Source organism: Diadema antillarum, unplaced genomic scaffold, assembly GCF_040938485.1.
Source record: "Diadema antillarum isolate AM-2024a unplaced genomic scaffold, OU_Dant_1.0 seq00001676_RagTag, whole genome shotgun sequence".
Classification (NCBI taxonomy): domain Eukaryota; kingdom Metazoa; phylum Echinodermata; class Echinoidea; order Diadematoida; family Diadematidae; genus Diadema; species Diadema antillarum.
In genome coordinates, this window is record NW_027272371.1 from 357,283 (window position 1) to 376,128 (window position 18,846).

An 18,846-nucleotide genomic window follows, 5' to 3' on the forward strand; every position below is an offset into this window, starting at 1 on the left:
ATATCAATCCAATTAAATTAATTTGTTACTCTTAATATCATTACTTCACGAGAAAAAAAAGAAATCAAATTTCAAAATTCAATGACCTTATTTCAACGTCCAATTTTGACGAATTCAAACCCAAATTCTATTTCCAACATCACACATTCTTTCACATACAACAATTACAACAAAACAATGTAATACACAATGCATTTGAATGCAGAAGAGAAAATGAGTAAGTGCACAACCTATGGTATTTGAACAAAATTATTGTGTTATTGGAAAAAAGACAGGCCCTCTTGAAAGACAAACTTGCCTAAAAATATGGGCCACTCAAATGAATGGAAGTACAAATGAAAATCCAATTTCCAACATTTCAAGAATTCCAACATTTTATGCAATGGGCTTCTATTCATTTTGTACTCTCATTTTTCGTTTCATCACACTCATCATTTCTGTCTATTCCTATCCACTATCGTCATTATCTCTATCATCTCGATCCTATCACCCCCACCCCATTCCATCTGCACTTGCTTTTGCGCAAACTAAACATCATACGAAAAGAAAACCAAAAAAAGACTCTTCTGTCGCTGGGACTGTTGTCACCTCGCCGAGCAAGATGACTGACCGTGCCAGGTTCTTCTCTTTCTTCTTCTTCCCCCCTCACTCCACAACCTCATCCCATCCCTACCACCCCACGATGTCTCGGCACTCCACCCCACAGGGAGAAAAGGTATATGCATCGTTGTTTTTTGGGAGGGAGAAATCACCAGAAATGAGTCTGATGTTTCTCTCATGTCAAATCTCAACAAAGTGGTTCTGTATCTCACGTTGTGCAAGTTGAAAATCACAAATCTGCAGCGTTTGCAGCCGTTCTATTAAATTGGCAACACGCCTACGCAGTCATCCCATCAACAATGGTGTTTTCCTACAATTCCCCAAATCCAAGAGTCATAATTTGACACTTCTGATAAATTCATTTAAAAATGGATTTGTTAGGAAATGCTTCTTAAATTGAATGTGGCTACAAAATGCATAAAATAAAGTCAGGTTGCAGAAGTGGGTTTTTATCTTGTTGTTCCTCGTTTAAGTTTTAAACGAAAACGCCAAATTCAAATAAAGAGAGGAAAGACAAACAAGCCACCCGCTACAAACATTATGCTATGATTTTTGTGGAAAAGCGTACTGGCTTTGTCGTAATTTTGTTGAGATACAAGCTACTAGTTGAATCTTGACACTCAAATCAATGATACATTATAATCACGATTTAAGAAATAAAACTCAATTTCACTGGCAGTGAGCACCAAAATGTGTTTGTTTGCAAGTTTGTGTAGTGTACGGTGTGTGCGCGTTCGTGAACGCGGATGTGTGTGTATGTGAGATAGGCACAAGTCATGTTCTGTGGCAAATTTGGCTGTAAATGTTTCGGAGAAAAAAATCTCACATCAATTTCTATCTTAAGCATGCCTTTTGTGACAGCATCATTGATAAAAGCCCAATGACAGCTGGGTTCAAGTGAAGCACACTCTCGCACAAATGCACAACGTAGTAAGCTGCTCAATGTAGCTTTGACGAGAAATTTTGCGTACATACACCATTTTTTTGTCAATTTCTTGTCTTAATTGCTCGCAATACTGCTCTCGCCATTTGCTAGAAAATGGTGAAATTGTCATGATTGTGAAATGTGTTTGAAATAGAGGTTGACGTGAGAGTGACCAGAACGTTGGTAGTTGCTTTTTTAAAACATTTCTTCTTTTTTTCACCGCGTGTGTGAAAAACCAATGCAGTCACGTTCAAGGTCGTACGGATTTTTGCACCATCTTTTTTTGATGTCTTCACTTTTTTCTAGTTTCTAGAGCGATGGCATGGTAACTCGTCTATTTTGTCGATTCGAGTCATTTCTTAATCTCCTTTCAATTTTCAGTTACTACTGTAGTATCTTGTGCGAATAGCTCAGTTATTTTTGTGTAATTATTATTATCATTTAACAAAGTAATTACAAAAGGTACTTATTGTCAAAGCCATTAGCAATTCTCAATTCATTGCGATGTTGTTTGCTAAGGGTACGAATCCGTTAAAAAAGGAATAATCCTGTTTATGCTCTAAACCATACATTTTCTTAACATGTGAAAAATAAACATTTCAGTGATAAAGCTATTCAATATCTACATGTTTATTTATGAAAATATTCTGAGTGATTAATTGTCTGTACGTGGCTTATAGATACTCATGCTATTCCATGTGGATGGATTTATTTTTAGAAATTCAATGAACGATATTTGTATTTCTTGAGTGTAAAAACAAAAAAAAAAAATGTGTATGACCCATTTAGGAAAGGCAAGCAAGCTCAGCTGAAGGCGGTGCCCAACTTTAAGCACCTCTGCTCAGCACTGAATTGACAGTATTTCGGTGATCAAAATAATATATCCTCCATTCTTAGCAAAAAAAAAACAAAAACAAAAACATTATTACTAATGTGTTTGTATCATCTATTTACATCGATGACTGGGCAGTGAATGCCGCCATCCAAAGTATATTAAACGTGATACTTTTAAACGGAATGTTGGCTGTAACCAATCAGGTATTTAAAAATTTTGCTGCAAAAACTGTTCTTTTGCCATCACTAAATTGGAGCATCTATATTTCACGGCATATTGCATATTTCAGAAAAGACATTCGATGAAACTTGTAATATAACTTTATCAATTCCTAACATGTCAAACAGATTAAATAAAAACAAAAAGTTAATTCGTGAGAAAAACTGAAACTTTAATTTTCAAAATTATATTGTTTATTTAAGAAATAAAAAATTGGCGGTTACAGACTTTTTAAAATGGTGAAAACGAAACAAGTTATTATACAAACAAAAAAGGGCTGAATCTTGGAAATTTGGTAACCATGCCTCATGAAACACTAAGGAATATATAAATTACGTTAAAAAAATGTAGTACGGACCTACTGAAGTGTGGTATTTGAGACTTGGTAGGCTTAAATAGTTGGTTTTAAACGAGAATTCCCATGAAGTATTAGAATAGACTTCTGACTCAGATACTGTCGACACTCTTACGGCTCTTGTTTCAGCATTGTACAATCATTTGAATTGTCTCACTGCAGTGTGCTGCTGAACATTAATGCGCTCTTCAGTTTGGTTTCACGAGGGAACTTCGGACGAAGGAACACTCCTGTCAGGATTACTGTTGTATTTGTTTCTACACTATCCATGAAATGATACCGAGCCATTATGAGAACAAAGTGACGAAAAAATAATGTCAGTGTAAATATGCGGGTCACAATATATCCTTCACGGCGTACAAGATATGAATCAATAATTGCTTGCTTTTGTCCAATGCCATTGTCTGCGTAATTACAATATTCAAATGGAAACTGATTAAGAGAGCAGAGATTCATTGCTTCATTACATACTCTGTTATCTTCACATCAGGTTAGAAGGTCAGAGACTATTATTTTTCTGACGAATGCGAGCTCTTCTTCTTCTGAATCTTATCAAATCACTTCACCTTTGAGCAGATCAAATTCATCAGAACAACGAGGGAGAAAAAATATTGTCAGCTGATTTTTTCCCCAAACTTCAATTCTCTTATTTCTCAAGTAAGAGAAATTCACATCATATGTTACGTTTTTGTTGCAAATCACAGAAAAGGCACAAACTGACGAACTGGACTTCAGGGCCCTACTCAAGCACAGGTAAGATGTCAAAGAAAGATCATGAAATATTGCAACCAAACAAATTTTTATAAATGTGTCAGTGTGACGTAATGTATTCGTGTTAACACTTCGATATTTCGAACATTGTTGGATTTTTTTTAGCAAAAAAAATTATTTACTTGAAAAAATAAAGATTTTTGGATGCAATAACAACAGGATAAACATGATAAAACGGCAGTTGATATTTTCCTTGATCTGTTTGCTTCATCTTTCTCACCACAACAACTAAAAAGTGGGAAGTAGCCGAGAATGATGTATCCGAGGTTAGCAATAATTCAGGATTTTACAAGCTGTAATTTACAGCTTGTGAGATCCTGAAGAATATTTTTGAGCGACCCAGAAATTACTATAGTATATAAGACGCAGGTTCTAAAGCTGGCGGATGGAACAAAAGAAGATTATTTGGATTTGGGAAGTTTTCCAAAGGTATATTTCATTGAAGATCATATCACAAACTAAAATATCTCACCCATCAGATCCATTTTGACCAGAAGTAGGTATAAGCGGGTGGACGTCACGAGTTCCACACGCACGAATCATACAGCGCACGAGTCACACATCCCACGAGTCTTACAGCCCATAAGTTCGACACTAAGCAAATAAAGCCCATGAGTCTGGCACTGGGCCCACGAGACCGACACATTATGCCTCGTGATGTAATGTGGAACTCGTGGTCGGACTCATGGGCCTTATATGCCTAGTGTCGAATTCGTGGGCTGTATGACTCGTAGTTTGCATGACTCATGGATCTTTATTCAATATTGAACTCGTGGGCCGTATGACTCGTGGGTGTCGATCTCGTGGGATGACCAATATAACCATGATCATCTCATGAACCACTAGTGAAAGCGCTGACCAATTAATCAAGTGCACAGTGTACTTCACCTATCTTGTAATTGACTGCATTAACCCAACTGTAAGCACCTCTATACGTTTCTATCTTGTAAGAAACTACTTTCGTTATATCTTTACTCTAGTAATATGTCTGCTTTATCACGGTTTACAATGCGCTTGAAAAATTCCAAACACGCTAAAAATATGGATTGACTATTCTGTCTGATATCAGAGAAATTGAAAGGAGGGAATCTAAGCAAGTGGAACCTGACTGGGGTGATCTCAAAGAAACGCCTGGAATGAAGGCTAAGGTCAGTATCTTGCATTTATTGTAAACCATTTAGATAAACTCGGTCTGTTTACTGGACATACAATAATAATTACAAAAAAATACTTTCTATGATATTCGTTCGATGTCTACAATGCAGGAAATATGATACTTTCGGTTGTGCGGAAGTTTCAAATATACAATGTACTGTCATTGACTGTAGTTTAAGTTTTCAGTGTACTGTAGCTTCTGGTTTGCCTGTATGCTAGTTAATTACAATTCATTGTACGATTCATAATTCAAGTTCATACCATGGATGTTTGGTTTACATGCCATATGTAAACCACTGGACAAAAATTTGACCAGAGAATAAGATAACTTATAAAATTTACTTCACTGTGTATTAGTGTGTATTTGACCGCGGGGTAATGGAGCACTTGACTGACTTCTCTTTATATTTACATCTTACTATTTATTTCACTCTTTCCTTTGTTTAATTCACGCGAAGATGTTCAAAGAGCGTATATTTCACAATTCCATATATCGTCCAAAACTTCGATCAATCAATTCAATTAGATACGATGATCTTATGAATGGTTTGGTTCTTCTACCAGTCGAACTACCCGCGAAATCAGTAACAAACAAACTTATACAGTACATGCATACAGGAGAAAAAAATGAAATCATGTAGATGTACATTTCAGGCTCTTTCATTACGTTTACAATTCAATCACTTACCTACGATCACTGGTTTAACAGCCCGTCCAGATCGTCATGCCCTTGAAAGACGTCAAGGTCAACGAGAAGGAAGGTCGCCTGAAGCTTGTCTGCGAGGCGAAGAATGAAGGCGCCAAACCGAAATGGTTCAAGGACGGCAAGGAACTCGCGCCGAGCAAGAAGTGCCGCATGAAGAGCTCGCCTACCGAGACAGAGCTCCATGTCTTCGACATCGCACCCGGCGACAAGGGCGAATACAAAGTCGTCTTCGACGATGGCACCGAATCCAAGTGTAAAGTGACCATTGACAGTGAGTACTCTCCTGCGCCACCTACATGGCAAATACCTATTTTTGGCATACGCGGGTTTTGATTTGCTTGACAATGCAGCCAAAACAAGTGGATTTCCTGAGCCGAGCAACGTGTGGTTCTTATTCAGTAATGGGAGGAATGGCTTGATTTTATACTGGAATGAATATTTCTTTGTATATCCTGCGCAGTTTGTTGTTTTCATGGAAAGTTTGCTTATGAACGACATGAATATGCCATACAACATACATACCTGCGGTATGAGTAATTACTTTTTAAATGATGAGAAGATAGGTACATTAAATCTAAATTGAAGCAATTTTCTTCGTATCAATAATATAATGAATTATCTTATAATTATGTTTATACTTAAAGCATATGCTTCTAAGCCATAATGGCCTTTTCTTGGTCTTTAAGCGCAATATTAATCGGTATGAGAAAATAATATCTATTTTGACTCCAAAGATATACCACTTTTTAAATCTTGTTCGAGTAATCCTACAATTGCATGTTTTATACAAATGTCCGATTTATTTTGTTTCAGGCATAATGACTTCACATGAGAACAAAAGTTTTGATATCATTATATCATGTATTAAACTGTATCTCACAATATCTTGACAATACTTTACCTAACTCTGCTTTCTAAAGGATTCAACTGAAGTTCAAGTAATGTAACATATATCACAAATGTGATTAACCCATATCCTAACGCGTTGCAGTTGTGGCTGTACTCGATACTATGTATCATCACCTGCGTAGAATACGCTTCAATTAATCACATGCGTTACTGTATATTCATGCGTAGCAATATATAGTTGATGTCGCTGGTCTAGAAAGCTGCCAAGCTGCGCAGAATTTAATGCAATATCAGCTTGTATTGTGCATAGCATCATACTTATATCAAAGCTACTAAAGTTAGTTCAGCTCGTGCAGAGAAAACTTTATTTTCCATTTCATCTTCATCATCATTAACACAACCACTTGTACCGTTTTTCAGAAGCCATGATACTTTTATGTGACTACTAAAAAGGGCATACCATGACTCATGACCCCTGATGATATGCATTCACGAAATATCATTCCATTTGAGACGGGTTGCTTGTCCTACGAGTTCAACTCAAGCAACCCTTCCGTTACCATGGTAACTCCCGCATCGTCAGGTTTGGAGTTCTCTACTGTGGTGTTTCAGGCTCATGATCATGCATGTAATGCTTTTGATGAGTTTTTTCATCCCTTTCATACAAAAGTTGCCTCGTCCCTTTTTTCGAAGATCAACTGGAACTACAGCCACAATTATGGCAGGATGAATATATGATTCCTTTTTCATTTTTGTCATTTCTTTCTTGGAAGAGAGTCATAATCAAAGAGTCGGAGAAGTGATTTTATTTTAAGAATGAAATATGAGATAGTGTTTCTCAAGCGCTGAGTAGATAGAAAGCCTGTGACTAGGTTTTTTTCTTCATGAATTTGTCGACTGTATCTTTGCAGCCACCATACTCAGTGTTTCCTTTCCTCCTCTGCATCTCGCTTCCACAAAAGTGTAGTGTCTAACGATACATGGGGCAGAGATAGATTAAAGAAACGTGAGATTCTCCGTCTTGCTTCATTCTGACTTTCTGCACGTATTGCATGTCCAGCATTGTCGAGAGTGCCGGTGTCCTGGTAGAAGTCAGCGGTCTCATGCGTGAACGTCTAACTCCATTTTTTTTTTCTCAGCGTGATTCTTGTTACTAACCCTCATCAACACACTACACAAACACGTACACATACACTGTACACAATCCATACACATGGGTACATATAGATGATAATTTTGTTCCGTGCCTTACTTTGTTTCGGAATGTTCCATATTCATTAATGCGTATTACGACATTACTGAACATTTAAAAAAAATAATTACAAAATAGTTCTGTCAAACGGTCTGTATAAGCAAAATGTATATATTCGTCAAGTATCTAACAGCAAAATCTCAAACTTTCTGGCAGAAAATAGTTTTATGTGCAGCAGATATTTCAAAATACGGTCTTTTTCTATGTTAAATTCTCCATAATGAACTTAAGTACAGTGAGGATGGATAGTTTGTTTCTATAGTCTTTCTAAACAAAACCCGATTTATTCGACTGGATTCATTGGTGTTCTCCAAGCATGCATACAAGCATTATGAATTCCAGTCGTCATTGCAGGAAAAAAAAATCTCATACAAGCAGGTACTTATACAAACATACATACATACATACATACACGCATACACACACACACACACACACACGCACACACATACGTACATACATGCATACAAAGTCACACATTCACCCACAACACACTGACATCACATACTTTCGATACACAACACATACACGTGTACACACCTTCACATTCATTTATTGTCGGTGTCCGAATTGCTGTGAGCGTGGCACTGCTCAATACGTTCTCTTCCCTGAACCACCCATCCAGCGCATGTGTGTTTGGCCCAGATCAGCGAGCCCGAGTACAGGAAGATGCAGAAGCAGGGACTTCAGCCAAAGGATGGTAGGCACACCACACTAGGAGTTGACTAGGGCTCGGTGCATGCCCCGCCCCCTATACTCAAGGCCCTGTTCACATCTTGCAATTAAGTCATTCGGTTCGAACATCTCAAACCCAAATTGCACTTACAAAACCTAGAAGGAACGGCAGAATTGCTGTATCCATTTGAACATAATTACTATCCCCCATGGGCAGCAGGACGAACTTTTTGTTCCTGTATGCATGTGAACTTTGCTTAAAGGAGTTTATCATGTTTGCCAGTGGAATGACTTTCATATAAGGACTATTTTTCCATTATTCACAAGTCTCTTCGATTTAATGAATTTCAGCAAAGGCAGACTTGATTGCTGACTGGTCACAAGTGTACCAGGCAGAATACCATTAACTTTGATCGCCTGTTTTGCAAGACGAAAACATTCGATAAAGGCACATCTTCACTTCATACGCTCATGGTTTAGATACAGAAAATCCAAGGGTTTGGATGAAACCATAGGCTACTTGCACATTGTGAACAGGCCTTAATTGAAATGAAAAGAGAAACATTACGTCACAACTGAGCTGCTACTTTAATAATGAAGCGGATGCCGGATTATGAGGTCAAAAAAGTAAAAGGTTGACGAGAAAGAAAATGTCGTTTTAGACTTAAAATGAAAGCATTTGAGAAGAGTGAAATATGCAATACATTTGTACTCTGCTGAAGTCATAATACGGTCGTTGTCAAGAAGGCATATGATGTCTTGCATAAACGTTAATGAATTGTGGAGCTCTGCACATCCATGTCCAATGGCATCATTGCTAGTCCACAAACCGCAGTTTCTCAGTTGCTGGTGAAGTGTTTCTCTTGCATTACTTGTAACCAAAAAACTGTACAATTATATACTGGGGCATGGACTCTGTGATTAAGAAACATCCTAGAGAGTAAGTCCATGATTAATTTAAAAAAAAATGACTTCATTCGATATGACGTTGAATTTGGAATTGGTTCTCTGCACAAGAAAGTATTTCAAGAGTCCAGAACCACAGCATGATGAAGGTGCTAGGATGTTTCTTAGACTCACTCGACTTTGGAGGAGCATCTCCCCCATCTGAAACGGCCTCCCTATCCACGCATGGGTTATGTTACCCTATATACCAGAATGCATCATTGGATCGTACCTCCACTCTTTTGTACCCCTTGACTGCCCATGTCTATAGGAGATTGCCTGCTCCTTTTCATAGGATCGTTGTTTCATATCTCCATGGCAACAATTTCATAAAATGAAATGTAATTCCTTGCCACACAGTATTCCTGAAAACAATTGAATGCATCGGGAGTTTTAATGAACGACGGTATTTTGTGAGAATATTATCAAATAAGAAGAAAACGCGAGACTTCTGCTATTGTTAAACTCACAGTTACCACTAAAAAGTATCCCATAAACTCCCGCCGTTACGCTGTCGCTTTACGCTGCAGTATTCGTTCTCAGGTGAGTCGACAGTGAATCGTGGCGGCGCTTTACTTTTTATAAAATGTTGTACCAACTATCAGCGCGGAGATTACAATTCATCAAAACAAACTGATCTATATTTTACCAACACAGTCCAACTGATTTTTATCTATTTTTAACCATTCTCTTTTTTTTAACTGTTGTCATTTCAGACGTTGAAAGCAATGATAGCCCAACCTAGCGGTATGAAAAAAATGTAGAATGTAATGTGAATTTCAGAAAATGGGAAAATGTGACAATCTCCTGCCATCATTTTGGGAATGTTTCTTTTTTTCAAAAAACTAAAACTTTGTAGGATTTTCCACTTGAAAACGAATTAGATCCTCTCGCGGATATTCCTCTACCTACGCCAAGTACAGTGTATTGTCATACATGCTTGTTCTCTGAAGAAGAAAATGGTACAACGGAACACTTTCATTTAACAGCTCTTTAAATCAATAACTCTTTAATTTAATAATTATTTAAGTCATTTCATAACTCTTTTAGATATATAGCTGTGAATTTCTTCCCCTACCTTTTAAGTCAGACCTCGCAAAAACTGCATCACATATCGCTTCCATATGATGCGTATAATACTGTACATCCGTACGACAGTTCATGGCACTCATGACATAATTTTGTCTCATGATCGCATATTGGACGGCTCACTACGATTTCAAATCAGTTTTATATTGGTCGTCCGGAGAGAGAATTGCATTTGTATTGGTGAATTCCTACTCTACCAACCAGCTACTTAAGTTATGGTATCTCGGAATATCGGCTTTCATATCAATCTTTCCAACAGCACGTTTTTCTTGATCTGTACACCGTCTGATGGGCAGTTAGCTCTTTGCAACGTCACAAATAAAATGGAGGAATCTTTGCAAATGGCAAAACGTTAAATTCACGTGAATTGATAAATAAAATACATTTCTTATTTTTGGGTGGAATGGGCTTAAAGGTGCACCACGTATTCTTCCTTGGGTATGTATGTGGCCCTGACACTGCCTGAAAAGGGCCCTGACACTGCCTGAAAAGGGCCTACCAACTCCCGACGTCTTGAAAACGGCAAGCACATGCTTGTCGAAACGTCGGAAGTGGGTAGGCCCTTTTCAGGGCCACATGCATGCCCTAGAAAGAATATGTGGTGCACCGTGAAAGCCTTCTACAATCCAACGTTCTACCGCCACGGAAACCTTCACAGATTACTTTTGTTATCATTCCTGAGTACCAGTACATGTATCTACGAGCACCGTGACAAATATAATATTATCTATGAGCACGTGTATCCGAGCACAGAACTTATATCTATGCAAGCAGCTATATTCATGATGTTGTGGGAAAACTGAAGTATATTATGTTGATTTGTATATGCATATGTATATACACTGTATTTACAGGAAGTAAAGCACTGAGCATGATTATGCATACACTACTGCATAATGTGTTGTCGAAATATATATACCATATACACTTGTACCAGATGAATGATATCATATATCAGCATGGATTATGTATAAAATTAAGTATTGTAAATTGATCTATCCAGAGATTATGGACAGTTATTGTACACAATAATGTTGATTTTTGATAATCTCATCATTATGGAATTACATTATTACAACATTACTTTCCGGGGGAAAAACACGATTTTCTTTTTATAGGAATATCAGAAAAGTGTGATACCAAATTGCAAAATTCAAGAGCTTCGTCATGTAAAATAAGCTTAAAAGGTAAACAATTACCTTGGTTTGATGTCTTTGGTATTAGACATATTGAGACACAACCATAATGCTGAAAATTGTTTCTCTCGATTGAATAATCCCAAACAAATAACAAAAAATTAGCAATATGTAACGTAAATTTGTGATCTCTCATCAGATGCAGTATTATACATTAATAATTCCATCATAATGATAACAATAATAACAATAATGATAATAATAATAATAATAATAATAATAATAATAATAATAATAATGAATATGAAAGTCATGAAAGTTATAGTAAAGATGATGAAAATGATAATGATAATAGTAATAATAACAATCATTATGATAATAATAATGATAATAAAGATGATAATCGCCGCCAGCGACTAAAGTGCAAGGAGAGTTGTTCACATTCGACACTTTCTTCTAAACTTTCAGCCTCCAAGCCCAAGGTGGATTTCATTACCCTCATCAAGACGCAGGAGGTTGACGAGGGGGCCGACGCCAAGTTCACCGCCGAGCTCAGCGGCGACAAGTTCGAGATCACGTGGTTCAAGGACGGCAAGAAGATCACGTCCAAGGACGCCGCTAAGTACGAGATCAAGAAGCTTGGCAGGAAGCACTCTATGGTGGTGAAGAAGGTGACCGCCGAGGATCAGGGAGAGGTCGTGCTGAAGGTCGACCGACAGGAGTGCTGTGCTGGTCTTCTCGTTAAAGGTATGTTTCTTCCCACTATCCCCTCCTCCCCCCCCCCCCCCCTCCTTCCACGCCCTGCCCTCCCAATCAGCTAGTGGCATCAAAGCCAATGATATGATTCTTGAGATTTATTGCATACAGTTTCGTGTTGGGTTATTTGTTTTGCCTGTAAGATGTTTGAATGGGCATCGATGAAATACATTTTTTTTTTGGATGTTCGTTATGATTTATGACGCCAACAGAGTTGGTATAGACAGAGCTGTTTTCTTTCCATAATCAGTTTCCAAAATGTCTTGGTTTGACGTCAAAGAAAGATGAAACTGTAACGATATAATACTTGGACCAGGGAGGTGCTAGAGAAGGAGAGACAACTACTGCTCTCCTTTGAAGTCATGCGCGGCACCGCCGAGAAGTTATGCGTTCAACTACAGGTGTTAACCATGTGCTTTGACAAAAGAGAGCATCAATAATCGGGACTAGCGCTCTCACATCTAGGAATACTTGCCCTACTGCAATTCCTTCTCTCTTTCAATGTGATGGCAACAATGAATTTGTGTACGTTGAATTGGAGCAGCGAATCAAATGCAGTGTAAAACTGACAATTTTAAAAGCAAATAGTTTAAACGCATGCTGGATCATGCTTTAATCGAGCATACTTTAGCGGAGTACTTTATTTGAAAGATCAAAATATACCAGATTAAAAGATAGAAAACTAACATGCGGAAATGTGCGCATTATAGAAAAATATTAGGTTTTTAAGAGGGCCTAATTTTCATTTCATTTCGATTTGCGCATTACGAAGAAACTAGGAATTCTTTCCTAAACTATTCTAAATGAATTCGAGTATTTCATTTAAAATTTTACGGTGAAATAAAGCTTGTAATTCAACGAAAGGTGAAATGCGCTCTTCGTCTCCGAACTTCGTCTTGCAACTAGAGCGGTGCCGAGCATGGCTTAAAAGCGTAGTGGAATCCTAGACATCCCATAGTAACGCCTTGAACCCAAACATGTGTTTGCATGAATTACGAAGAGTTACCACTCCATCTCTGTAACACCTCCCTGCTTGGACACTCGTCAGCAAAATGCCTACTGTGAAAACGCACTACATCAAAACACCCATAGACATAATTTCTATAATCATATCAACTGCATTATTAGCAGTATCGTTGGAATTGTCTCTCTTAATAGCATTACCGGCAATAATAATAGGAATCACTAACCATGATTATCAACGATCTCCGAACCACGAACAGCTAAACCAAAGTTCATCCAGGAACTGAAAGACATCACCATCGTCGAGAAGAAGGTCGGCGTAATGGAGTGCGAGATTACGGACGCGGGTGCCAAGGTGGAGTGGACCAAGGACGGCAAACCCTTCAAGGGAACCGACACCATCCGACTCGACGAAGACGCCTGTGTCCGCAAGATCATTTTCGACAAGGCCTCCTTTGAAGACGCCGGAAAATACACCTGCAAGTTTGGCAAGCTGGAGTCAACCGCAAACTGCGCCGTCATTGGTGAGTTGACGCTCTGCGATTTCTTGCGAAGCAATGTCGCATCGATAGTGATAACCAATTAATGGCGCACAGTCGACAGTGTGAGGGGGTCTGCGATGTAACAGCCTGCGATGTGTTTTTTTTACATCCTGTAACGGAAAGCAATGGCGAGCGATATCGCACAGTGTTGCGTTCTAGTTGAAACGCATCGCAAGCTATCGGTAGTCGAAATTGCACAGCGTGAGACGGGCTTTTATGCTGTTTCCTCATGCCCGTTATAAAAGTTGCAACAAATCTGAAATATCATCACAAGGTTAAATAGTTTAGATACGTAACACTTTATTCATCGTACGGACTTCTCATGATATCATGTCTTTTATCATTAATTTTCGAATGGGTGCATTTTTTGCATGGATTTTTGTTATGTGTTTCAATTTTGTGAAGAGGAATTTACCAGATTTTTATTAATTACTTACAAGAATGTTCATTACTTGAACACAGGGTTTGATAGCCAAGAAAGTTCTGACTTCCATGTTCGTCTACTGTTCATCTCCAATTCATCATAAGTTCGTACATGTATACTTTCACTTATGGACCTCCTTGTTAAAATCTACAAAATCTCCAGTGACTAAGATGATTTATCTTCTCAACCTTTTTGCTTTCCTATTCACCAATGCGCAGAGGCACCCACCTTGTCCGCCAAGCTGGACCCCATCCAGGAAGTCAAGAAAGTTCTGACTTCCACATACGTCTCCTGTTCATCTACAATTTAGAGATTCTAAATCATTGCTACCTTTGCTATGATTTCAAGCAATAATCATAAGCTCGTACATGTATACTTCCACTGATAATGGACCCACTTTTTTTAATCTACAAACAGATCTACAATGACTCCAAAATTATTTAATCTCCTCGATTCTTGCTTCCCTATTCACCAACGCGCAGAGGCACCCACCTTGTCCGCCAAGCTGGACCCCATCCAGGAAGTCTTTGTCGGCGAAGACTGCGAGATGGTGACCCAGGTCAGTGCCCCCGAGGCCGATGTGTTCTGGTTCAAGGACAACGAGCCACTCGAACCCTCGGACAAGTTCGAGGTCCTCACCGACGGCAACACCCGGAAGCTCATCGTGCACGACGTGCAGCCAGAGGACAAAGGTCGCTACGCATGCGCCATGGATGCGGAGAACGCCACCTACTCCAGCCTGCAGATCCAAGGTTGGTTCCTTGATCACGTGACACTGCTGATATAACGGGGAATACACATGCATGCTCAGCTTTCTGTCATTTTAAATCATTTCCACCAGAAGTCATGTATATCAATCATACTTGTATTGGTATTTAAGGGTTATCATTTTTATCCCTCCTATTACATTGTATTAGGAGGCATGTATTTGGTGTCAATGAATGAATGAATGTTTGGGAATTTGATTATTTAATCAATCTATACAGCAATTAAAACAAACGCATACAACTATGTAAGCCCCATTAAGGAAATAACTGAACCTTGAATGCAAAGATACAAAAATTTAAATCGACTTCACCGTATTCACCGTATCTTGTGACTCAGGGGTTTAATTTGTTTGATTTCTGATCAGTTATCAACCAAAGTTGTCAACATTTTGATCTTAAATGATTTCGCAATGAGTTTGACTGAAGAAGCAAGCCCACCAACATTGATGTTCAACAAAGGGATTTAAATTCTATCCATGTCTCAAGAAAAGTTATAGTGACTGAGAGTAAAACGACTCTCATGTACTCCATCCAGATTTCTACCTTCCTCGCTCGTTCACTTCCTGTCTACACCTCTCTTTCTGTCTCCATTCTTCTGAGATCTATCTTTACTGCTACTCGAACTTCTCCCATTTTGTTTTGCTTTCCGTCTACACTCTATGTAATTATTACGATCGCTCACATTATGAACCATCAGCGCGACCAGGTAAGACAACATGTTTACTGCTCAGCAAAGTTCTTGATTTTAATACATGTCACTGTTGCTTTCTGTCTTTCTATGACTTGGTGCTTTCAGCAAATATTATTAACGTTTCATTTCAGTCAAAGGTAGTAGCCGTCTTGTAACGCAACATATGGAATACTGTTTTGAGGATCTATCGATCACGAAAAGAAATCGAAGTAAAATGCAGAAATGCATTTCTCACACCCAAATCTGCCGCAATTGCGAGCTAAAAGCAATAACCTCAAAGCGTTGCAGCCGAAACAGTGCTGATTTAACAAAAAGAGTTTGACGTATGCAATTTTTACTGACGAAGTTTAAAAGGATTGCTGATTTGGATTTGCTACCTTTGACTATAATTCGATGTCGCTTTCCTGTTTTATTGTCGCCACTTCTTCTACGTGGATGATAACATGCCAGTATTCTCTCTCACTGTTCTTGTGACTGAAATGTGCTGCTGTATATATGTAAATATGATATAGATGACCTGTCGTGAATTTGTCAGTCAACAAGCAAGGCGTGGTCCCTACTGGTTTGAAACACAACGTGATATCGCTGCAATGATTCCATGTGCTTGAGTATGAACGGAGTCTTAACCCTGTCGGATATCACGTGAAAGCGCTATTCGGAATTACGCATTCTCTTTATTAAATTGAAAAGAAAAAAAAATTAACCGCGCTCTCAAGTTACCAACCATGCGAGTGTATTAAGTCAAAGTAACGCATCCAACAACTAGACCCATTTTCCCAGACTCATTCTCATATTACACACATGGGCACTGTGTTGAACAAGGAAATTTGAACGCAAAAAGTACTCTCAATTTACAATCTAAATCTAAGCAAGATTATCTAATGCTAAGTAATGTGCATATTTTCAACTCGCAGAAATTAATCAATCAATAAATTATTCATACTACAAGAGGATATAGAACAAACAAAATTATAAGTCCAGCAGCTGCTTTGGTGATGTATTGTTCAGGTCTGGCAGAGTGATACTGTGTGAGACTGCTCTATCAATGTCCCTAAATTAATAAAAACGTCCATTCGTCAAATTATTGTAACTTTTCGGGGGGGGGGGGGGTTCTCCTTTTTCCCTGTAACTGTTAACAGCTATGAAAGTCAGGTTAGGTTTCACCCCCGAAATGAATCCTTTATTTTAACTGTAATGACCGGGAACTATACGGTTCATTAAAATCGCAAAATGTGTGAAACAAACTCTGCATTAATGTCAATAAAATTGACCTAAGAAATGTTTTCTTGCTGATATTCACAGCATAGCATTGCCTTTTGGCTGTATCAAATGCGGATAAGAAGGAAATATCTTGGCACTGCTTATTCTGCCGTACTTTGCTGTGTTGAAGCAGAGTTTTCCTCAGCGGAAACATGGGTTATAGTTGCTAAATATCATTCGCTAGTTTGCTTTCAGAATGTAATTCATGCTAATTTGATAACTAACTATTACATCACGACCTTACTCTTTACCTTAAGGTAAACATTAAAAGAGGCAATGTTGTTCCTAATTCCGTTTGAGGGTTTGTGTGTGTGACGTCATTTTCTTCGTATAAGAGACGAAATCACAAAGTACTTTTGAAATGAGTTGTGGATTTGTCAGATGCTTTCTGTAACATGTCGACAGAAAAATACTCTTATCATTTTGACACAGATGCAATTAATCATCTAGAATAATCTTGGGATTGAATGAGTGTTTTAATAAACTGGACTTGTCTTCAACGACTTAACATTAATAGCTGTAATAGTACCATGTTAGTACGACGTACAAACATTTAACTGAGAAACAAGTATTATTTCCTCATATCAATAATACCCATAGTGCACGTCATGAGTTCGACACCCACGTGTCATACACTCCACGAGTCATGCAGCCCACGAGTTATACAGTCCACGAGTCACACAACATGGCAGCCCGTGAGTTGGACACTATAAGCAAACAAGACCCACGAGATCGACACATTAAAACCTCGTGTTGCAATGTCGAACTCGTGGGCTGTTTTTACCTAGTGTCGAACTCCTGGGCCTTATTTGCGTAGTGTCGAACTCATGAGCTGTGTGACTCGTGGGCTGTATGACTAGTGGGCTGAATGACTCGTGGATCTCGGTCTTGTTGGTGTCCCCTTGCTGACGGTTGTGCTCTTTCTGTAGTGGAAGGCTCAATACTCGCTTAAGTCATCCGAATAAGCGTGCTACCCATTCTTATATACCAAAATTATAACGTAATTGAAAAGCGCGAAAAGGCAAGGTCACAGACAAAACTCTGAGCGTAATATCGCTCATTTGCATGGAGCAATATTAGGCTGAGAACCAGAATTTTGTGTAAGCGATAAGTACTGGGATGTTTCAACAAACTTGGGTTATCTAAAGGTGACATTAACTGAAAGCGTATGCAGAGTTTCTAAGGTATTTTGCCAGATAAAATTACACATAGCTATTATCATGATTAATAACATGATAGAATATTTGTATATAATTATTTCATCAAAGCTCTTTTCATGGCGTACGTGCAACGCTCGAATGTATTCGCTTCTGTCATTTATGTGTATATACATTTGATGTTATAGCCATCATCAGTAATTAAATTCCATATGCGTGGTACAGCTAACTTTATAGCAAATGCTTTTTATACCCAGTAAAGATGCTTCGATACCGGCAGCAGTATCATATTTTAACACGCTTCTTTGCTCTCTAACTATGGAGAATTTTGCGCTGCATTTCAACGTGTAGAATGTGACTGAAGTATGCGCATTGTCTTTGAAAAGAAGAGAAAATACTATGTATCATACTACAAAGAATCTATATACTTGATTACTGTAGAAGGTGCGTTTTCATTCAAATAGAAATATAAAACGTACTCCATGGAACACTAAGCCAAAGTTTTACCCTAATCGTCCTCCTTCATAGCCACAGGTTGTTTCCTCTTGTTAGAATTTGTCGTAAGAATTTGGGAATGACACCCCAAATAAATCAATGCGAATGGAACATTTTCCCTATATGTTAGGTAACACAAGTGGTGTGCTCTTGCTTTTATGGAATATAAAATATGTATGATTTGTCTTGCTTTTATAGAATATAAAAATATATAATTTGACTTGATCTTTAAAATAAGTTGAGTGCTCCTGTGTTGACATGACATTAATGTTTCTTCGT

General features: G+C 38.2%; 1 protein-coding gene across 1 annotated transcript in view; it reads left to right on the plus strand.

The window, feature by feature from the left end:
* The window catches only part of LOC139711631 (twitchin-like), a 122,190-nt gene that overhangs the window by 40,254 nt on the left and 63,090 nt on the right, over positions 1–18,846 (plus strand). The window contains exons 20-26 of the mRNA XM_071623491.1: positions 3,639–3,687; positions 4,775–4,853; positions 5,570–5,837; positions 8,293–8,367; positions 11,981–12,259; positions 13,492–13,755; positions 14,680–14,949. Of these exons, the coding sequence (XP_071479592.1) occupies positions 3,639–3,687; positions 4,775–4,853; positions 5,570–5,837; positions 8,293–8,367; positions 11,981–12,259; positions 13,492–13,755; positions 14,680–14,949 (1,284 nt within the window). The remainder of the gene's footprint in view (positions 1–3,638; positions 3,688–4,774; positions 4,854–5,569; positions 5,838–8,292; positions 8,368–11,980; positions 12,260–13,491; positions 13,756–14,679; positions 14,950–18,846) is intronic.